This window comes from Homarus americanus, unplaced genomic scaffold, assembly GCF_018991925.1.
Source record: "Homarus americanus isolate GMGI-L3 unplaced genomic scaffold, GMGI_Hamer_2.0 scaffold34921, whole genome shotgun sequence".
In the NCBI taxonomy this organism is placed as follows: Eukaryota; Metazoa; Arthropoda; class Malacostraca; order Decapoda; family Nephropidae; genus Homarus; species Homarus americanus.
Window position 1 is genome coordinate 21,415,806 of NW_024741901.1, and position 24,979 is coordinate 21,440,784.

General features: G+C 38.8%; 1 protein-coding gene across 2 annotated transcripts; it reads right to left on the minus strand.

The window, feature by feature from the left end:
* Positions 1-188: 188 nt before the first annotated feature.
* Positions 189-24,763, minus strand: LOC121876322 (glutamate receptor ionotropic, kainate 5-like). 2 transcript variants are annotated; one of them, XM_042381379.1, is made up of 10 exons: positions 24,647-24,763; positions 15,891-16,029; positions 11,685-11,828; positions 8,462-8,552; positions 5,551-5,851; positions 5,116-5,330; positions 3,445-3,622; positions 3,119-3,218; positions 1,282-1,411; positions 673-895 (listed from the first exon to the last, which is right to left on the minus strand). In XM_042381379.1, exons 2-10 carry the CDS (start codon positions 15,965-15,967, stop codon positions 797-799), a joined length of 1,335 nt encoding a protein of 444 aa, XP_042237313.1. In that variant the 5' UTR covers positions 15,968-16,029; positions 24,647-24,763; the 3' UTR covers positions 673-796. The 2 variants fall into 2 exon arrangements, with proteins under 2 accessions (XP_042237312.1, XP_042237313.1); XM_042381378.1 differs by lacking the exon at positions 1,282-1,411 and having other exon boundaries at positions 189-895.
* Positions 24,764-24,979: the final 216 nt, after the last annotated feature.

A 24,979-nucleotide genomic window follows, 5' to 3' on the forward strand; every position in this document is an offset into this window, starting at 1 on the left:
TTTTTCGGGTTATTCAAACACAATTGCATTTCGTATACATTTACTAATTACACATTAGTATACTGAGAGTGCAATCCAAAACATGTTTCTCATCGTTATAATATATATATATATATATATATATATATATATATATATATATATATATATATATATATATATATATATATATATATATATATATGCTGTGTGCACGATCTTGAGACTATTGCATCCAACCGAAGTCTACGGCGCTCCACTTTTACCCAAGGCAATCAAACATCTCGAGATTGCTCTCACCCAACCCGGAGCTATCCTGCTGCCCAATGTGCGATAGAGTCTGCAGGTCAAGGATCGGACTCCACAGCCGACAAAATCCCTAGTTCACCACTCATCATCATCGATTTCATAGTGAAGCAGAGTCGTCGTCGGCTATGACGGACAGCCCTAAGCAAGTAAAAGCACATAAACCTAGTTATCGCCATTGGTGTTGGTAATCAGTTGGACTTCTTCCCGTAAAATCATTAGTTGCGGTGGTAAACATAAGGAGGAAGCTTTTATATCCTTATCATTAGTGGTGAAGATCAGAAGGAAAGCTTCCTAATGCCTCGTCAGTGTGCCGATGGTCATTAGGAAAACTTGCCATAGAATCGTCTGTGATGTTAATCAGCACGAAAACTTCCCTGTCAGATATTGCACAACCCCATTAGGGGTGATGAGTAATGAGCTGGGACAGAAATGCAGTGTATCGATCGTGTTGCTAAGATATCGCAATTGTGCCGTGTGATGAGGTGTGACGGTGTGTATACAGGTAGGTTTACAAGGCTCCGTCACCACCAAGTTTGTCGATGTAAATTTCCAGACATAAGGTGACCAGAGCCAGCAGAAGTCCTGCGCCCAGCACCACCAACATCCCCTAAATATAAACTGTGTTAAGTCATATGAAAATAGACATGATAGCATGTAGAGTTCTAATAATGTTATAATCCTACCTGTCAATGGGTTCATAATATTGTGCAATTTAATTTGCATGTTCTGTTGATTATTTCACTATTAGTGAAGGCTATATCCTACATTTATGCGACAGACATAATATATCGTATCTCATTTTTGAAGCAGGAAATACAGTACAGTATAACACTTTCTTATAATACTGTAATTGGGAAGTCACTAGTCATTGATAATTTTTCAAATCTAGGGACAATGTATTTACAGTAATATGAAGTGCTTTCAGAGTGAAGACGCCGTTTCAGGCCTCAGGGGTTTTAGAAATAACTTGTAAGTTTAGTAAAAGGCATTTACCCAGATGTTGCTCAATGCAAGTGGTTTCCTGACGGTAATTTTGGAGGGCGTGAGGTGACAGTAAGAAAGGAAAGGCATCCCGCGAAGCACCCAATGCTCATACAGGCCGGACTCCACGAGGCCCCGCAACCTGCAACACCAAGAATCGCCTGTATATTATAACAGACTTAAAGCAAAAAAACATGTCACACCAAAATTGTAAACTATGGTTGATACAACGAAAACCTGCATTAATTTGATGTCATTATGCAATGTGACAGATTTTTTTTTACAATATCTGAAACTATATTGTGACCAAGTCCCAAGTTGCCGATCTGATTTTCTGCCTCATTAACACACAATTGCAGGGTCTTGTAGTGGACTTCTCCCCTACAACTGCGTAGCCGCAGCCACCAGCTGCTACCATCTTCCCTAGCAACCAAACTAGCGGCAAGCGAGCGGCGTCACCAGATGCCACCGTATCTTAGCAACGGAACCAAAGACCGGCGACTTTCTCGGGTTTTCCCAACATGACTCATAGATGACTCACGGCTGCTGGGTATATAAGCTCTGTCTCTCCATTGAGATTCATTCTGGCCCATCTTCCTGAACACGCAACACCTCCTCCAGCAAGCTCCACGCTGTCCAGCTTTCATTCAACCAGGAGGCCAGCAACAGGCAACATCTCTAACGAAGCTCCTGCACATCTACCTCCTTCAACACGCTACTCACCGAATGTCTCTACTGAGCAGCTCCTCACCTCACGGCACCTCCAGCACCAGACTGTCTATCATATAACTTATATTATACAAGAAAACCACCTTAGAGTTTCCATCCATCCTGAGTGCTAGACAACATTATACCACGAATACCCTACAGTCTCAATTTTCTCTCTTACTATTGACAACACAATATACAGTACATACTGTACATAGTTTCTCACTCTTGACTTATTTTATAATTTTTGTATTTATTTATTTATTATTACTGTATTAATATTATTATTATTTTTATTATTATTATTATTATTATTATTATTATTATTATTATTATTATTATTATTGTTATTATTATTATTTTTATTCATTTTTATTAATTATTGCTATTATTATTATTATTATTATTATCATTGTTATTATTATTATTATTATTATTATTATTAATATTATTTTCGCCCCCAGGCCCTGATGGCCAGGTGGGCTAATCCCCATAAAAAAAAATGATAATATATATATATATGTTTCATTAGCCCAATAGCACGCGGATTTCTACATACAATCAACACCTCAACCCGCCAGGATTCGAACACACGGCCCACTAGCCCATGACTGACCGGGGAAAGCTAACCGCTGGACCACCAGGATACTAAAAACCATCCTAAACTTCGTTACATTTCACACAAAGCCTGTTCGAAGAGCTTATGGCGCCATAAGTTCGTCGAACAGGCTTTGTGTGAAATATAACAACGTCTAAAACTGCTTTTAATATCCTGGTGGTACAGCGGCTAGAGTTCCCCGGTCACAGTCATGGGTTAGTGGGCCGTGGGTTCGAATCCTGGCGGGTTGAGGTGTTGATTACGTGGAAAGCGTAGTTTCATAACTAAAGAGGAGAACCAGGGAAAACACAAACATCTTGACTAAGTTGGGTTTCTTTAATCACTAATAACGTTTCGGAAAAATAATTTTCCATCATCAGAGCCTAGAAACCCAACTTAGTCAAGATGTTTGTGTTTTTCCTGGTTCTCCTCTTCGTTATATATATATATATATATATATATATATATATATATATATATATATATATATATATATATATATATATATATAAGCAACAATTGTGAAACTGCCACCTGTCTTACTTGGAGCTGATGACAGGGATGAGTGGGCTGCCCTTCTGGCCAATCATACAGTGGGTCAGACTAAACAAGGCCTCACCAACCTTGTAGAAGTCGCATCTCCCTGTCACCCAACATACGAGAAATTAACACTATTAGTATTAGGATATTGAACATGTCATTTGTTTATCCACATCAGAACGAATAGCATATAAAGAAATTATCACAATCAGAAATTGACCGTATCAAAAGTTATTAACAACTTTTTGTGTATCTGACAAGGTTACAATATTTCCTCATGTAACTGAATGGAGGCCAAACGCAAAATTTCTCGAAGTATGAATAATTACCATTTTTTTTATGAAGGGTGTTTATAAAGCTGTCTAAAGTTAGTCTAGTGCTGATGATGACATGATCTCCGCGACGCACCAGGGTATCCATGGTCCTCTCGAAGGTGCGGGACTGGTACTTAACACGACCCACGTGCCTCAGTTGGTCCAGGGCTTTTAGGGGTCCAGATTTAGATTTCTGGTGATACCGAAGATGAAATGCGAGGACATTCAGATCTTATGAACAAGAGGGATTACTACACTGAAGGAGGATAAATAAATTATATGTTATCACACACACACACACATATATATATATATATATATATATATATATATATATATATATATATATATATATATATATATATATATATATATATATATATATATATATATATATATATATAGGGAGAGAGAGAGAGAGAGTTTTATAAAGTTAAAACTGATTTTATTGACATCGTTGCAAAATCGGATACTTTATGCAATATTGTAATATTATCAGAGTTGCATTTATTAATGCAAGTATAGCATTTAATTCTACATGACCACCGTCAGTATCTTTGCAGATCTCAAATTTGTTAGCTGTATTGCCAAACACATTTTGAAGCATCTGAGGAGTGGTTTTTGTAACTGTTTCTCTATACGTTCTAATAAATTCTGTAGATACTATAACTCTTGTGTGATACACGTACAAAAGAATCCAAAAAAGTTAAATCAGGAGATCGAGCTGCCTAGGATCGGTTGCCGCCGCGTCTAATCCAGAGTTTTGAGATTACAGAGATGCTGACAGTGGTCATGTGAAATTAAATGCTTAAGTTGTTTATAGTATATGAGAAGTTTATCTCATAATTTTAATTTGTGGCTGCCGAAAGATGTGGTGCTCACGGGAGGAATTACATCATTCTAAACACAGAGAGGCACCGTGAGGAGATACAAAGCCTTATGGGCATCCCAATGACCTAGTATCTCTTTCATTATTTTCAAGTACAGTTTACGTTAGACCTTAGAGGACAACAGGGATTGCGTTGGCGCCAAAGGATGACCCGAACAGGACGCTGTCGTCAAGATGTTCTTTACTCATCTAGCAGTGCGGTAATCATCTGAGATATTTTCATATGTACAGTATTAGTGCTGAGGGTGAGGCACAGTGCCTCCCCGAGTCAACACTTTTCTGATGTTCTCTGAAACCAAATCCGCCGAACCCGCCAGTGCCGGTATCCAAGAACCAAAAGTTGAATTCACTGGACAGACTGTCTATGAGCTCCTTTATCGTCAGGCAAAAAGCAGTGAGGAGAGCGGCTCCAAGTGCAAGAAGTGTTAAAAGGTCGGAAATGATGTAATAAGAGCAAAACATAGTGTGAAGAGGATGCATAGAATACGGTTAACGGAAATGAGATGCGAAAGTGAATCAGATAAAGGGTATATCAAGGTTAACTTGGGTAGTAGCGCATATTTCGAGAGGAAACGAAGTGTTGGGGAAATGAACAATTAATCCAGAAGTGAAAGGTAGGAGGGAGAGGGAAAGACCAAGACGAAGGTGGATAAACGGGATAATGAATATACTGGATAGGAATGGAGGGGTATCCAGGAAACAGTGGAATTCTTGATGAATCCCGGCTACCGCGCACCATACAGGAAAAGGCTTTCAAGGGTGAAAATAATATTGACATTAACATCATGATTACTAACGGCAAGAACAGCGGTGACTAGGGTCCGTGGAGGCATGATGACCTTGATATTCGAGGCATTGGTGACATGGCGTATAGTATGAAGGGGCTGAGGGATGTGTCGCACTGCCAGTAAGGAGACCAGGTTACCACCGTAGCTCCACATCACCATCATCGTCACCACCATCCATCCCATCACCAACACCATCTCACTACTACGGTATAACACCATCATGTCTGTGGAACCAAGAAAAGGTGAATGCAGTATAGTGAATAAAAATAAACTGATGTACAGTTGCCCACGGGTAGCCTTTAGTATTCCACCCCTCGGCGGCCTTTCCGAACATGTGGCATCGTCGAAATTATAGTCGAACCTTCTTTACAGATATTACACCTATCATATCTTTTCTTATTGGTTTATCTGGTTTAAACTCAGTCATAAACAGTATAAGCTCACCTTGGCGTAAAAGAATTCGTAGATGTTGAAAGAATGTATCAGAAGCCCATTTGAGGAATCCGGAACTTTTATTGTTGTTGTTGCCAAGCAGCACCATTGCTAACCAAGCCACCACGAGAGCTGCTATCAGTACCGCCCAAACAACGGGCTCCAGGGGGAACAGAAAGCCCCATGGGTCAACTTCTGGCTGTCCTTTTCCAGCCAAAATACAGACATCGCTAGTGAAGAAGGATCGAGTGAACTCGAAAGCTTTCATCCTATTCGAATCGAATCCAAATGGTCCTAACGTAATGTCCGCCTTCTGCAGAGATAGAAAATATAGTACAAATAGACGATAAATAAATAAGATTACAAGATGTGCTCACTTTTACTCATTATATGTCACCTATGACCTCAGCTACATGTTACTAAAAATAGATTCAAGACGACATGGCAAGAGGTACAACGCAGCGACGTGGGAACAGAGGACAAACTTCTCACGAGAAATACATAGTTCATAGGTTGACAGCTGTTATATTTTAGTGTATTTTGTTCTACGTCTTTTAACATGCAAGATAATAATTGTAGCAGTAGTTATTTGAATTTATTGCCGAGGGTAACAGGTAAACAGCACTTTGCCCTCTGCACCTCTACCACGTGGTCGCCCAGAAGCTCCGCCCACAACTGTGGCATCAATGACGAACAGTGCTTATACAGTGTACTACGAGGCCACACATGGAAAAATTTGAGAGTTTTAGTAAGATTAATTTATATAATGTCCTCTTGTACCAATACATAAACAGATAATACGTAAATTCCAAGTTTCTCCTCCCTAGCCCGACGTTTAAAGACCTTAGTTGTTGAAGCTCAGTAATAACATTATAACGCCAAGCGTCTGGCCCTAATAACCCTAGTAGTCGAAGGACAGATACTGCAAATACAAATTTAGGGGGTTATACGGCACCTAACAACAATGAATTTCCAGATTCCTACTTTAGATTTGTCTCGTGTATGGAGAACCGAGAACGTACAGAGCCGTGATAAGTTAAGGAATAACGAAAGACGACAAAATAAGGTCGAAACTACACGAGGTTCCTCTAATTTATTGTATTCTCTTAATTCCTGCTAGGGGAAAACAGTTAACGCCTGAACTATTAAGTGAATTTTGTACTAAAGGCCAAATTGTTTGATCTGTTTGACAAACTCAAAAATTCTCAAACGAAATGACTGTACCTAGCAAACGTGTTCATTGCCACATAGCATGTTATATTGTTATACTTCCAACAGCAAAATCTACATACTGGCAAATTTAAAACAAATTGATGTACTGTCTTGACTTATTAAATGTTTGCTGTATATGATATACAAAAATATTTTTTAGCATATTATGACTGAATTATATTAACAAGAAATTCTAATTACGGCGTGAATAAACCAAAGTACTACAACAAAGCTTTCAATTTGTTTTCGTCGATGGCAGCATTTCACTGAATCGTCCTTAGTAAGGCCCACAAATTTATAGCCAAGAAATTTTGATTGAAAATACATTGAAATATGAGATTTGATTCATGAAGTTTATATAAAATAATGGTATTACAGTATTGTCTTTTCGCACCCCACATTCCTACCCCTAATATTCGAATAAGACGTCTAATTATAAGATAATTTTCTTCTATTACATTACCGGCGCAAATGTATAATAACGGAGAAAGCGTATCCAAAATTTTCTCTATTTTCTTCCAATAACCTTCCGCTATTATCGCCTACCTCACCTCCCACACTGCGTTTCTCCTTCATAAATCATCACGTGCATGTGTTCCCGTACACGTCACCCGACCAATCAAAAGCGTTTTTTTTTTGGCAATCAATTAAAATGAATTGTGCTTTAATTCGCTGTATTTTTGGCCCAATCAAATTCGATTTTTATTTTGGGTTTCTCATATTTCCAAATTCAAATTCATTTCCGACCATGGAAGTCTGCGATGGGTGTCACTTCAATTATATAGAGCTGATTGCGAGTTTTTGGGAAAAAACGAAGAAACTAAATCATTTTTTCGATCTCATGGTGTTCTCCCGACCTCAGTAAAGTGTCCTAAGTGAAAGAACGAATGTAAATATCATCAAGACCAACATATGTGGCATTGTGGTAACTCGTCCCTTATCCCAAAGACAAAGAAGAGATGGCCAATAAGGTAAGAATTGTGACTCCATCATATGGTGAGAGTCAGTTAGGTTAGGTTAGGTCTGGTTTATGTTTTTCTAGTGTTTTTTTTTTATTTTGTATTCTCTTAGCCATTATTTTTTTTTGAAAACGCCCCACAGGGAAAAAAAATCGAAAAAAAACCCGGCCAATTTCCGACGGAAATGAAGGTCATAATCGGTCTAAACACACATAAATACATTAAAAATATATATATTTTCTACTTTCTAGCAGAGTTGGGTGCGCTTATACAAATTTATCAAAATAATCGTTTCTTCTCAACGACTGACATAACTTTATGTTAGGTATATAATTTGTTGTACTGTACGTACTGTTCACCATGTTTATTTAATGCAAACGCATGGTGGTCGCAACATGTCCTGTGTGGCCACCTATGGAAGATAAAAGGAATTATTGTAAAATATGAACTTGAATAACATTTATGGTGCATTGATTAACTATCTCCTTACAATGAAATGAGTATTTAGATATCACGCTAGTTAAATAATATGTTGGTATATCCGACGTAATTTGTGGGCTACATACGGCTTTTTCTCAACACTTGTTTCGTTACTTCCATGTAGATACATCCTGAGGGATTACTGTATACAAGAGACACTGGGGTGACATTTGCGACTACAATAGACTGTCTAATGCACTCTTGTATGCCTGGTTCGGGGAAAAAATTTAGCTTAAGAATCTTTGAAAATCTGCCCAGCAAGATTTACGTACGTGGTTGACGACCAGCTCCAGCATGCCAGACCAATTTCCATTTGGCAGCAGAGTTCCGAAGGTCCCGTCCTCAGGCAAGACTAGTCGATAACTGTCAACGGAAAGTATTGTTGATGCTTACGTGGATTTCTGTGCCTGAAAAACTGTAGTAAGATATGTAAGAAGTGATATTGAATATTAAGAAGAGAGATCTACCAAATTAACAATGATTGACTCACTTAGTAAGGGTTCATGACCACTGACAGCTCTTACCACCTTGAAATAGATGATATGGGAATTCATGTGAACAAGAACGTTAAAGAAATACCAAGTACAGATCTTGTTTGCATTATTTCAACAGGTTGCCAGTTTCACAGGCCGCCAAGAACGGTAACAGCAGATGTACAGTAGGTAATTATGTGCCTGTTAATATCTTGTAATGTTTCCAAACTCTTAGAAAGAGCTGTATATTTTCAAGTGACAAAATATCTTTTATATATATATATATATATATATATATATATATATATATATATATATATATATATATATATATATATATATATATATATATATATACAAGGATTAGCCTACTCTGGCACAGGTCACTGACCCACATCTGGGCCTGGGGGAGGGGATATAATAATAATAATAATAATAATAATAATAATAATAATAATTATAATAAGCCCCTTTATAATATTTATACTGTATATACTTGTCACACTTGCCAGATGATTCTGGTGTCATTGTACAGGGGTACCTAGTGACAGCACTAGGATCCCGCTTCCTCTATCAAGGAATAAACAATTGAAGTTGAATAATAATTAATAAAATTAATATATATAAATTAAATTATAATAAAACATAAAACTTAAATAATAATAATAATAATAATAATAATAATAATAATAATAATAATAATAATAATAATAATGAAAAAAATAAATAAAGAGTGAGAAACGATATATACATGTATGTTGTGTTGCCAATAGTAAGATAAATAATTGAGGCCCTGCAATTGTGTGCAAATGAGGAAGAAAGTCCAGATGAGCAACCTGAGACTTGGTCACTAGTGAGTATAATATTCTAAATAAATACCAATCTGGTTTTGAGGGCTCTCATTCAATTGACATCTGTTTAACTATCTCATTGACGATATCAGGCCCTAAATATCTGAGGCAGACAACAAAAGGATGGTGTATGTATATTATGTATGCTGTATGTATATTATGTATGTATATTATGTATGTGCTCCATTTATATACACTATTTATTCAGCCCAGCTAGCACCGTGTGGCAATGTATTTACCATGTCCCACACGCTTAATTAATGTGCCTGGCGACATATGGGAGCTGTTAATGTATCACTTGCCACATGTCGCCTAGAGGCTAGTTGACCCCCATCATACAGAGTAAGGAGCGCCACCTCGCTTGTGTATCTCTGTTTATCCAGGAAATAGAACCTACGAAAACTCTACAGGTGTTTGTGTTTGCTCCTGTAGATAGAACTTGATACCTAGAACACATGCAGATGGTAACACAAGTTTTATAAAAAACTTCGTCGTATCTGTTGACTGACTTAAGTTCTATTTTAACAACCGGAAACAAATCGTCAATGCTAATATTATCAAGTTAGCACTCCCTTGTCGAGAACCTGTAGCGCTTACAATAGAGAATCTTTGACCCTACCCTTCTATGTTCTGTAAATTATTTGCTCATAAGTTATATAAAAAAATCTCCATATTCGAAAGACAAGGAATATTACTTAGATTAAAAATAAAATTAAGGAAAGTAAATGAATTGCATAATTAATGTAATGAAGAAAAGTTTCTTATTGGCAGGTGCTGCCCAATGCTTGTCTATTGAGTCTCGAAGAATCATACGCTTACCTCTCATACAATGTCACCTGTTTATCCAAAATTTGTTAGCCCTCACTGATTAGTCTTCAATTAGAATATGACGTCCAATGTATATGAACCAATGTCCTGCATGGCAGTGAACAGTGACATCACCCACATGATTCTGACCTATATATACTGCTAATGAATGTATTTCTTTGTGTACGAACCTCTGTCCTGCATGGCACTGAGCAGCGACATCAACCCACATGAATCTGACCTATATATACTGTTAATGAATAAGATCTATTTCTTTGTGTATGAACATCTGTCCTGCGTGGCAGTGAGAAGTGATACCACCCTCAGTGTCAAGATCTGACTGAATTACTCAGAGTAGGCAAACTGTACTTCAAGCTTTGTCAATAAATTTGTTAAACTAAACTTAAACCTGATCATGATGGCGCATCATTTTATTACAAGATCGAAAGTCTAAACGGCAAATTATAAATGTTTTAAACAAAATTGTGAGGTCTATCTTGGAATGGATGCAGCCAATTCCAGCAAAATATTAAATATGTTTAATATGACAGATAGAAAAAAACCGATTATAGTTAACTCAATCATTAGTTTTCAAAATTGCTAACGTAATTTAATAGGTCTTGAATATCTTGTCCTACACTAAAATGGTTACAAATCTACGTCAGTAAGGCACTTAAGCCAGTGAATATAATTTTGTATTACCTGTTGTAGGCCTACACAGTGAAGCAAAAAACACTCTTTACAGCTATAAAAACTGGAAAAAATTCCCAATCACATTAAATCAAATGATATTTTAAACAATGAAAAATTACAATTCACCGCTACATGCCTGATGAAGCTACAGCAAAAGATGACATGTGAATTATTGTAGTATTGATCTATGAAAGTTGTACTATGAAGAACACTTAAAAGTCTCAATCAGTCCTAAGCACAGTGTAGTGCTTCTACTATTTGTAGCTACAAATTTATGTGTCTATTATATGGACATTGTTATTTGATTAGTCACTGCTCATAAACACGGAAAGGAAAAGAGCTTTTACTAGCTTTCTTGAGTTATCTTATAGGGTGAATCGATTTATAGTTTGCCACCGTTTGTACACTTGTAGTCTATGTAGATGTTGAACCAATGTGAGCTTGTATGACGATGTTACTGAATAAATATATATCTACCATTCTAAGTGACGAGACAATTTTTTTGCCTGCCGTGACATCACATGTGTGGCATGTTTGCAAGGGTGCGCCACAAAATCGGTAAATTTACAGCCCTTCTTGTTTTGCCGAGTTTAATGTTATATATATTTTTGTAGGTGAAAACTTGTTTTTGCCAGAAAAATATCTTTGTTGGTGATATGAAAATAACTTACGTAAAGTTGATTGAGTCTGCCAGAATGTTGAGTACATTAGCCATGGGTCCGGAGATGACAATGCTGCCGTCCTCCGCTTCCCTGACGAACACATGAGGCGGCCGCTGCATCACCGCCACCATCAGATCCACCTCTTCCGAAAACCTGCACAACCAACACCATCATGTATATTGCCTTAAGTTATGGGAACCAGTTACATATCCTCTAACAAAACCCTAACGCTTGGGAGTCCCTGGGCTTAGAGCTCCGTCGACATTGCCTATAGCACATGGCTCCGTCAATAGTTTACTATTCTGCTTGTAGAGCAATAAGCCTATGGAAGTTTGATACTATTTCTGAATTATACATTATATGCGTAAGTCAAAATATAATTTATTACTTGCCACAGTCTGGACAGTAGTGTATGGGAGAGGATTTAAAATTGGTAACGCGCGGTGGCGTTTTTGATGCCGGAATATGACTTAGCTATATTCGCGTATAGTACGTTTTCGTATGGCTGTCTGGAAGTACTATTTACCTCTTCCTCAAAAATATTTTTTTCAATGAAGAACAATTATACTGTTATTCTCTAATTATTGTTTTATGTATTTCACCTTGATATGTGATTTGCTGGTGTTTTGATATGCTTTGGGTGGTCTCTTGTGCCTTTTTCAAGGATATACCCATATGGACAGGATGGAACTTAAGTGCCAGTAGACCTACTAGCGCAGCAGACCGTTGGATACATAGAAAAGTCTCAATCTACCGCCTACAAGACTAGACTTGGTGGCTGAAACCCTGAGATCTCAGGAAGTAGCTAGTGAATATGGAGAAACATTTTTGGTGACAACGATCTTGCTACTGCCAATCTTGCTCTGCAAATTCAAGCTTCAGAAACTCCACGTTTTGACAATGTTTTTATATGTTTTGGTGCATTTTATATGTAGATGGCATAGTTTTGGAGCCTTGCGATATATACTAGATGAATCTGAAGGACCCCAAGTTTTAGCACACATAAAAGATATTGCAGCAGGCTCACTTCATGGGTTTCTTTCAGGCAAGCATTTTAATAGGTGTAAGAGGCCGCATAATTTTCTAGCAACAGTGTTTCATGTACTGCATCTTCATACCTTCATTGCAAAGACTGGGATTATTTCTACCACACTACTGAATCATTGAAAGGTTACCAGAATTCAAGAAGTTCATGGAGCGGTATGAAGAATTCACTGATGACATAAAGTCAGGAAACCATGGCAGCACTGCATAGCATTGGATGGTGTATATAGAGTTGGTAGAATTTTTTCGACTGTTCAACAGAGCCTGTTTTGGGAAATTGTCCCCTGTATTTTTTTGCCGCAGGGCGTCCGAATTACTCAAGATGATGATTAAGTTTCATATGAATCTGCTGAACGTTGACGTAACTCACCCTGGTGTTCTTCAAATATTGAAAAATGGAGGATTGTTAGTTACACGCACAGGAAGATCATTTGCAAAGACACCAGTGGATCAAATATTGGAGAAAACAGTCAATGCAGAAACAGCTCGTTTGACAGGGGCTTCTGCATTCAGGCAGTCAATTGCGGCGCACCAAAGATGGATAATTATCCATCCTCGGGTTATTTATTATAATAAATAACCCGAGGAATGCGTAGCGCAATTGTTGGCAATCTGTTTGCTATGCGAGGTATGAAATTACAAGAGGACAAAGCTGAAACCCTATAGAAGTAAGCGAGATAATGATGACCTATAGAAGCTGATCAATGGTATTAATACAAGGCTTAATCCCTTTGCAGAAGGTGTAAATGATCCAAGTTTGTACAGTACTGCATATCAAATGGTTGTGCAGTCTCAGAGAAGGTGAAAGAAGAGTTGATGCAATGTTTTGTTATCGGCTGCTCTGGTGATGCTAGAATGTTTGATAAATCATTCCACGACGTAGAGTGAAGAACTTTGGAGCAATCAGAGTAAAAGTAACTGGGAAAGATATGAAGATACAGGAGATACCTATATGGAAGATCACTGTGTACCTTGCCACAGGGAACAATCTTGATCTCTCAAATGTTTTAAGTTACCCCATCATCCCTATATCAACATCGCTGGCTCATCTTAATGGGTCAAACAACAAAACTGGAAAGGCTGCACTTCTAAAAAAAAAAAAAAACTGTTATGAGAATAGATATTCAGCCACCTTCCAAAACAAATGCTTGTGTCTTCGATGCCTTGTTTCTCATCAGATCTTTCTGTTACCTTTGGTGGGGTGGCCCGAGTCCCATTGTCAAAGGTGTTTGCGCATGCTAAACGTGTGGATTTTGTCTGTGATATTAATAAAAGTCCACCAATCTAAGTTATGAACGGTAGATGCGTGGGTTAACTGAGGTTCACATTTTTATTACTGGTCCTGAACACAAACTATCAAAAAAATTTAGTAAAGCACTGTCATCTGGCACAATTAAGACAACATTCTTTAGATCCCTTGCAGTTGAATGGCAAAAGGATACCTATATGGAAGTACTACAAGTTCATGAGGTCTATCTAGCTCTAGAAGAGAAGTGCTACAGATTTCAAGTGGAAAGAGGACCAGCATCTCGACATATTGTACTTGAGGTAAGCTGTCAGCCCTAGGGAGCAGACACGAGTTGTTGTTCTTCTTGTGAATCAAGTCAACCAGATTATGAAAGACACCCAGGTTATTGTCTGAGCAAATTAGACTGACATACTAGTGATTCTCTTGTATCATGCTTCGAAGAGTACTGCCAAGGTTTGATTGGACCTTGGCTCCAGCAGTAACAATACTCGCAGATCAATAAATATAACTGTCTTTGCTACAAAACTTGGAAAAACCATCTGCGCTGCCTTACCAGTGCTGCATGCCTTTACAGGGCGCAATTACACATCATTCATGCGAGAAGGAAAGGTATGTCCGTATTAGGTCACGGAGAAGTCACATATTCAATCTGCCTTTTCCAAACTTGGGGATTTTCCTGAAGTTTCTTCACAGGTGGCATTACCCATCGAATTATTTGTGTGTTATATCGATGGAAGAGTAAATTTGAAGAGTGTGGATGAAACAAGAGTTACTTTGTTTAGGCAATACAATGCACTAAACTGCTCATGGGCGCCCCCTAGAAATCATCAAACACAGCGATCAAGGTCTTTTTCCTCAATGCAAATCGGTCTTGGTTGCACCTAAATGTGTGGTTCATTTGGTTAACTATTGTCTATTCTGTATTAGACTTTAGCAAGGGGGCCCTGGCAACACTCCTCGATCATTTCCAAATCACCCAATACAGCAGCAGCAGGTGGACACACCCAAAGTATCTGGGGAATGGGTAAAGCTGAAGACTGATGTTTACATGGCCAGCAACTGGGAAAAGAGACTAAAGACTGTGACTTGGCCACACCTAGAACAGGGAGTATGGTCAGGACTGTCCTAACCTACTTGCACTGACTGACCTCGCTCTTACTCTCCCATCCTCATCTGCCGAATGTGAGTGAGGCTTCAGTGCCATGAAATTTACACTCTGATTGGCGTAGCAGTCTTTCAAGTGACCTTACTAGCTGTCAAGTTGCATTCGCTTGAAATCGAGGACCCAACCCAAGACAGGCATCAAGCAGTGGATTTGAAAATATTCTTGCCCGATGGGCTAGTGGAAAATTTATAGAATCAGCAGGCCTGCTTATACATATAATGTGTATAATATACAATTAAAAAATACCAACAGACCTTTTGGTCTCAGACGGTTGATTAAAACCTCCATAGCTCTTGGCCTTTTGGTCTGTTTCCCCTTACAATATTGTGTAGCCGATGCATCTTTGATTTATATTTTCAATTATTTTTTTGGACTGCATTTCTTATAAACGTACCTCAGTTAACACTACAGTAGACCTAATGGTAAGGGAAACTGATAATGCTAATCAGTATATAGTTCATCAAAAATTATAAGTAATAAAACAGGTTGGCTTCAACGTCCATCAAATAAATAGGCCCCTTTCTGTTATTACATTTAAACTTTCTTTTTATTCAATTGTTAACACCGTCTTGTTGAACTTGTGTCTCCCCTTTTCCAGTAATCCCCCTCACTTTTGTATGGGATAAAAAAGGGGCTCAGAAACCACAAGGAACAGGAGAAACACTTGGGAATGACTCAAGGCAAGTAAATATATAGAGTAAAAATAAACAGTGATACATGCAGAAGTTGACTATATTTGTGATACATAGTAAATTACCTGAAGGTGTTGGGGTGCTCCTGCATGTTACGGATTACCTCTGGATTCTGTAGCACTTCCTGCAGCGACAGAACCATCGTTCATCAAACAGTCAAATAGCACTTACTCAGTCTAGGAACAGTACGATTGCTGTCACAGCCTGGTAAAAATTATTATACAGTATTAAAAAATATATATATACATGTATTAAAAATAATAGTCTAATTAGCTTTTATTTCTCCTTACATTTAATGAAGCGCGGGGATATGGAGGAGCCTTTAAGTCTGACTACAATGAGAATGTTTTCAGGTAAAATTTCTTCAGAAATATATTTATTTAATTGGTTGTAAATATAATAATTACTTCTTCATTCAATTTTGTTTAATGATTGTGTCTGTTTGTGTTATAAGATCACATGATTCACATCAGGTTATACATAGCCGAGATTGTCGGAGAAATCGCTGATTCTGGGGGGTTGTGTGAAGGACTGAAGGTGCCTTAAAGTAGGTTACAATTGGTTTCATGGTCCTTCCCAATTGTGAGCAATAATAGCCGATGTAAAACAGAGATTTTCTAACAATAACGGATAAGAAAGTCTATTGGGTACCATCATTTGCTTTCAACTGTTCCATAAGCTAGAGCCAAGGACAATAACCTCGCTAACATCCTCAAAAGGTTTATTGTTGTAAGATACAAAAACATATTATAGATCCAAACAAGTAATCGTGGGCCCTTCGTGCCCGGTTCGCCATCCGGCTGACAGCGTACAGCAACATCATTTCCAGCATAAATACAATAGCTAATTAATACCTTCCTAAAGAAACCATCGACATGGGACCAGGTTTGTTCCACTCTACGATTTTTCCACCAAGTTTGATGAAAAACGATTGTGCCGTTTCGGCTGCCCAGAACAGACAGACAGACAGACACACGGCTATTCCTATAGTATATTAGATAATGATGAACTAACAGCTAATGACGTGCTCACTGCAAACTTTGGCTTTATTGACACACTGTTCCGTTACAGTGACTAATAAAAACCGATATCTGTTAAAACCTTTTAGTTTTCCCCTTCCTTTGTATTTGAGTGCGTTTGTTTCTGTAACAGTTTGTCTAATTCTGTCAGTGTATTTGTTTGTCCGTGTGTTTGTACTTCAATGTGTATGAGCTCTGTAATATCTGTTTATAATGTGTTCTTACTTCTATGTGCATAAGGTTGTCTCTGTAAGTTTTGTTTCTACTTGTTAGTGTGTCTGTGTGTCTCTAATTTTAAGTTTGTAAAATCATCTCTTCTAACAATTTTCATCGATACTTTTGACACTTATTAACAATTAGAAATGTTGTGTATGAGTTGGTTGGTGTTATATGTGGTGTGTATGAGTTGGTTGGTGTTATATGTGGTGTGTATGAGTTGGTTGGTGTTATATGTGGTGTGTATGAGTTGGTTGGTGTTATATGTGGTGTGTATGAGTTGGTTGGTGTTATATGTGGTGTGTATGAGTTGGTTGGTGTTATATGCGGTGTGTATGAGTTGGTTGGTGTTACCTGTATATGCGGTGTGTATGAGTTGGTTTTGTGTGGTGTGTGTGGGCTCAGCGACTTGCATATACCAAAATGAAGCACAACATTCATCGCCTCCACACACCCTTTTTCTCCCTTCTCCCACAGATAGTGTGTATCTAGACAGTTGTATTTCAGCGATCGGCTCATTCACGCCATCGCCGTTGTCTCACATGAGGCATGCACCGCCCGGTCTGCCTCACATGTGCTAAGCAACTCTACAGACAACAAGTCTCCTACACCGCCTGGAGGGAAGGGGGAGTATTGTAGTGGACGTCTCCCCTACAACTTAGCAACGAAACTAGTGACCGGCGACTTTCTGGGTTTTCCCAACATGACTCATAGCGGCTGCTGGGTATATAAGCTCTGTCTCTCCATTGAGATTCATTCTGACCATTCTTCTTGAACAAGCAACACCTCCTCCGCCGCTGCCTGGCTGCCTTCGCTTCTCCTCGCCTGCCTGGCGGTCCTCGCTCCCGCCAGCGAGCATGGCGACCCACCAGCTGTCCTTCTCTGAGCTTCCTCACCAACCAGCTTATTCATTCTGCCCATCTTCCTGAACAAGCAACACCTCCTCCAGCAAGCTCCACGCTGTCAGCATTCATTTCACCAGGAGGCCAGCAACAGGCAACATCTTCTCTAACGAAGCTCCTGCACATCTACCTCCTTCAACACGCTACTCACCGAACGTCTCTACTGACCAGCTCCTCACCACACGGCACCTCCAGCACCAGACTGTCTATCATATAACTTATATTATACAAGAAAACCACATTAGAGTTTCCTTCCATCCTGAGTGCTAGACAACATTATATCTCGATACCCCTACACCCTCGTCCATTTCCATGAGGTTGCGTTTCAATCGCTACAGTGACCGAGGGACCGATTTAAATGTACTGCAAATGTACAACGCTATCGCTCCCGCGTGAATGGAATCCTAGTTTAAGAATGGAGGAAACTACAGCAGGTCTATCGGCCCATACTAGGCGGCCCCGTTTACACCCAACCTCTATCGCTCATATATCCGTCCAATAAATCTTTAAAGCTACCCAGCGTGTTAGAGTTAATGATAAAGTTCGGTAATTTCTTCCACTCATAAACTACTCTATGTTCAAACCAAAGTTTACCTATCTCGCGCCAAAATCTAAATTTGTCCAATTTTAAACAATTGTTAGGGGGTTCGCTTCTGGTTAAATAGTTTGAGTACCTTTGTTATACCAGCTTTGTTTAACCCAGACTTCCATTTATACAACATCCCTACCATAACTATACAAGCACTACTACAACATCACCATTACAATTATACAACCACCACTACAACATCAGTGCTATAATTATACAACCACCTCAACAACATCACTACCATAATTATATAACCACCACTACAACATCACTACCATAATTATAACATTATGACATCATTACCCTAATTATACAACCACCTCAACAACATCACTACCATAACTAGACAACCACCACTACAACATCACTACCACACTTATATAACCACCGTTACAACATCACTACCACACTTATATAACCACCGCTACAACATCACTACAACAATTAAGCAACCACCGGTACAACATCACTACTACATTTACCTGTATATAACCACCGTTATAACATCACTACCACACTTATATAACCACCGGTACAACATCACTACCACACTTATATAACCACCGGTACAACATCACTACCACACTTATATAACCACCGCTACAACATCACTACCAATATATTTATATACCACCAAACATCACTACCACACTTATATAACCACCGCCACAAATATCACACCACACTTATATAACCACCACTACAACATCACTACCACACTTATATAACCACCGCTACAACATCACTACCACACTTATATAACCACCGCTACAACATCACTACCACACTTATATAACCACCGGTACAACATCACTACCATAAATAGACAACCACCACTACAACATCACTACCACACTTATATAACCACCACTACAACATCACTACCACACTTATATAACCACCGCTACAACATCACTACCACACTTATATAACCACCGGTACAACATCACTACCATAATTAGACAACCACCACTACAACATCACTACCAAACTTATATAACCACCGGTACAACATCACTACCATAATTAGACAACCACCACTACAACATCACTACCACACTTATATAACCACCGGTACAACATCACTACCACACTTATATAACCAACGGTACAACATCACTATTACAATTATACAACCACCACTACAACATCAGTGCTATAATTATACAACCACCTCAACAACATCACTACCATAATTATATAACCACCACTACAACATCACTACCATAATTAAAACATTATGACATCATTACCCTAATTATACAACCACCTCAACAACATCACTACCATAACTAGACAACCACCACTACAACATTACTACCACACTTATATAACCACCGTTACAACATCACTACGACAATTAAGCAACCACCTGTACAACATCACTACTATATTTACCTGTATATAACCACCGTTATAACATCACTACCACACTTATATAACCACCGGTACAACATCACTACCACACTTATATAACCACCGCTACAACATCACTACCACACTTATATAACCACCGCTACAACATCACTACCACACTTATATAACCACCGTTACAACATCACTACCACACTTATATAACCACCGGTACAACATCACTACCACACTTATATAACCACCAGTACAACATCACTACCACACTTATATAACCACCGGTACAACATCACTACCACACTTATATAACCACCGGTACAACATCACTACATAATTAGACAAACTACCACTACAACCACCACTACAACATCACTACCACACTTATATAACCACCATACAACATCACTACCATAATTAGACAACCACCACTACAACATCACTACCACACTTATATAACCACCACTACAACATCACTACCACTCTTATATAACCACCACTACAACATCACTACCACACTTATATAACCACCACTACAACATCACTACCACACTTATATAACCACCGGTACAACATCACTACCACACTTATATAACCACCACTACAACATCACTACCACTCTTATATAACCACCACTACAACATCACCACCACACTTATATAACCACCACTACAACATCACTACCACACTTATATAACCACCGGTACAACATCACTACCACACTTATATAACCACCACTACAACATCACTACCACACTTATATAACCATCACTACAACAAGTAAACAACGACCAGCACAACATCACTACTAAAATTATAAAATATATCATTACTATCAGAGTTGTGAGTAGTCACTATTACAGCATTAGGTAAGACGACTATCATCAGGACCTCTTACTACATTTTTCTCAGCCTTATGAATGAAAGTTGTGAAGGTACCGGCCAAGACTTGACAAAATAATATGAGAAAATGACTTGCGAGAGTTTCGAAGCCGACGTCAGTCTGTGGGAAGACTTCGAAGACAGGGGTCCAGGAAATATATCCTGCAGCGAAATAAAGGATATAATAAAAAATAACCTGCCCTCAGCATCCTCCAAGTCATACTACTGTGCCGAAGACGATCTTCCCCTCGACAAGTTTTTCACTGGATTACAGATAAAGAAAGTACTTGGTTCTGGAGCCTGTGGAACAGTTTTCCTCGCTAACCTCAACAACCAACCGGTTTGTCTTAAGCTTGGTGCTGAGTCGTCCCTGCAGTGGACTTTTATTAAAGAAACTTGTCTCATGGAGCGTCTCGATGGCGCTGGTGGAGCTCCAGTCGTGATGGCATCTTGCGCAGATTTCCCAGCCATAATTATGTCTTTTTGTAAGGGAAAAACTTTAGACACGCTGCTTGACAACGAACAGTACACAGTCGCTACCTGGTTAAAAATTTTCATAGCAATAGCCTCCAGTCTGGGAGAGGTCCACGACAGAGGAGTGGTCCACAACGACTTTAAATAAGATAATGTTCTGATCGAAATGTTGGATGACGGATTCATTAAAGCCAATTTAATCGATTTTGGTCTAGCAAAATATAATGGAGACTGCATAAACTTTGAGTGTAAGGACCACACCTTATTCCCTCACTACGCCCCCGAGGTCCTAGCCGGCAAGCCCTGTTCTCCAGGGGGTGACATCTATTCCTTAGGTTATGCAATTTTTCAAGTTTTTGAACAATTGAAAGATGATCACCTTATAATAGACTGGCCGTCAGATGTAAAGACGCTATGTACGGAAATGATGGATAAGGATGAACCATGGCGGCCGGAAATCGAGGTTATAATAGAAACGTTGGTCACATCTCTGGAGGACTTGTCATCCTCCATTGACGACCGGAAAGTGGAAAACGCAGAGCTGGGTTCTACCTCACTAGGATTCGAGGTTGAGAAATCAAGCCCTCCCGACTGTCCACAGGCTTTGCCTTCCTCAGATAATCTTGAGAAAACGGAAACCCCAGAGCTGGGTTCTACCTCACAGGACCTAACCTTATATGCGACACCTGCAACGACTGAACTCTTATATATTTATATATTTTTATATATACTTCAGTATAAATAAATATAATTTTTAGTTATGTCTATTTTATATACCCTACTACTTTTAACCCTGCATTTGATGACGCACCAATTTTGACCATTCATTTCTCCTCGCTCTCTTCATTTTCATTTCTTCTTTCGCTACCTTCCTCCCTTACAGTCATACACCATACACCTGGTGTAGGTAGATAGCCTGGGTGGCCACAGCTGCAACAGAGACCCTGTTGAAGGTGACAACTGTGGCCTGGTGAAATATCTCCTCTCTATCTTCTACCAACGAAGTGTAGATATGTGTTCATTTAAATTATTTTCACATGCAATAAAAAAATTAATAATAATTAACGGTTTATTGGAAGAACGCGGCAGCCGGAAGGCTGAAAATATTCAGTTGCAAAATTGGGGAATGGGTCCCTTGATTGACAAATAATATACAAGTAACACGTGATACAAATATGAAATACAATCAATATGTGGGGAGAAGGGCATAATACAGGGCATTTCAACATAGTGACAGTGCAAAAAATGTAATATTGACTGGGAGTGAACACATTGGTCGATTACAGGTTACTGATAGGTTTTACAATGATTGAGACTGGGCTGTTCTTACAGCGATCAGTACGTGCTCATATGGGCTGTGTGCAGTTGTGGTGTCGAACAGCAATTCGCGGTCGAGGGACCTAGGATGGTAGTAGGAGCCGGTGTCGAGGATGGTGCAGAAGCTTCTCACCAAATTTGCAGATGAGGTCGTGTTGATGGTCAGAGAGAGCCTAGAGGGTCAGTGTGTTGATCGCTTCTTTATATGTAGAGTAGGAAGGGGAGGAAATAATCCTGCATGCTCTCTTATTGCACTTTCTTTAGGAGTTTACGTTGCGTGTCATTTAGGGAGTAAGACTAGGCATGGGAGGCATAGGTGAGTTTGGGAAGCATGAATGTTGAGTAACCACTGAGGAGCTCGAGCGCCAACTGTCATAGACTGTAAGATTCGTGTACTTATAAAGCCATAAAAAAAACACTCAACATGGGATCAATACTGAATACATATAAATTGATTCAATATACAAGTGCACCAATGTCATAGATTACAGGATTTATACGTCCCTATAAGTTACGAAAACAAACATTCCTCACGCCTCGTCATAGCAGGTGAGTAGCAGGCCTAGCTGGAACCCACACTGAGGGCCAGAGGCTTCTTCACTCTCGACAGGGAAGATAAGAGCGTATGAACACAGTCACTCGAGGCACCAGTAAGTGGCAAAGAATGGCTGGGGTTGGGCGCGTGCCACAGCATGGCGTGGTACCCTGGAGGCCCTCTGTGTTTACCCAGGTGATGAGTTCCGCCTTTCGTATTGACTCTGCTAATCATTCAATAAACTCATTATCTGGGCTGATACTTGAGCACTCACCGTGCCTAAGTCAAAGTGTGTGTGTGTGTGTGTGTGTGTGTGTGTGTGTCGCCAGGTCAGATAAAAATAACATGACTCTGCAGTCTTGTATTTCTTACTGATTAAGACTTAAAAACGGACGCTCCAACCAGAAAAGAATGTCAGTGTTGGCAGAAAGAGGGCGAACGTTCGTCTGGCGTTACTTGTATAATCATTTCACTTCGGAATAAGAACTACCAGGCGCTGTTGATCGTTTGCGCTGGCACTGCTTATACTACAGGGTATACAGTATTTTATTAAAATGTTGAAATTCAACTATACACATAGAGCATAAGATTCCAAGAAAAATAATTTTACGAAACCCCCTTTGATTGGCATTAGCCCCTGATACACCAATAAGAACCATTGAATTACATGACGTGACCGATTTGAAGCCTATTTGATTGGTCAGTATATGATTCACTTATATACCCGACTTTACGAACACACATACCTCGACAGTCTGTTAGGCAGGGTGCTCAGTGCATGTTTTACTTCCCTGAGTTAACCTTCAGTCAGTCGCGCCGTGTATATAATTCATTAAATAACTTCTATGGAAATGTCTTTTACTTTTTACAGCTTTAATTGTTAATGAGTGAAATTATGTACAATCACTAAAGTTTGTCGAGTTGTAAACTTGGACAGATAAAGTGTTACCCATCATTTACCGTGACAGAAAGAAAGTTACCACTACACAACACACACACACACACATTATGTCTAAATTAAATGTAAGTCTGTATATTTTCAGCCACCGGCTGCAACTCTATTAATAAACCGTTTATTATTATTATTATTATTATTATTATTATTATTATTATTATTATTATTATTATTATTATTATTATTATTCACACACACACACACACACACACACACACACACAGTACGCAGTTGTAGGGGAGACGTCCACTACAATATGCATAATATTTAATAAAATTAGACATTTTTATCTGCACATCCTGATTATATTAATAAAATTTGCTTTTTAAATCGAATAAGAGTTTACGAATTCGCTAAAAATATGCGAAAGACCAAAGTAATTTAGGACTGAAAAAAAGCTAACCTGACGCGCACAAAAAACTCGCTGAATTTACTCTGATGAAAATAGTGGGATAAATTTTCATCGTTTTCGTAATATAAAATAAATTGTTTACAGATTTATTAAAAAAGGGGATTTCGTGTTATCGCTATAATGAACGATGATAAATGTCCTAAATTTCCTACCTTTACTGTGTATTTGCAGGACGCGGATCGTGTTTGTGCCGTCTCCGAAGTTGAGAACTCCACCACGACCTTCTGCAGAATGGATGGTCTCAACTGATCCTCCCAACATTTATATCCTCCGGCCGACCAGGAAATACCAAAGAAGGTGACGGAAGGTCCTGACATGCGCATCTTATGTCATTCGCAGTAATAACTAATACTGATAATATTTGACTAATTATGTACTAGGAGATTAATCACAGTTATAGCCTTTGTGTAATCACGGAGCTATTTCTCTTTCAAAACTGATGAAACAGAAAATTAAAATAGTGTCACAGCCACATGGATCAATAA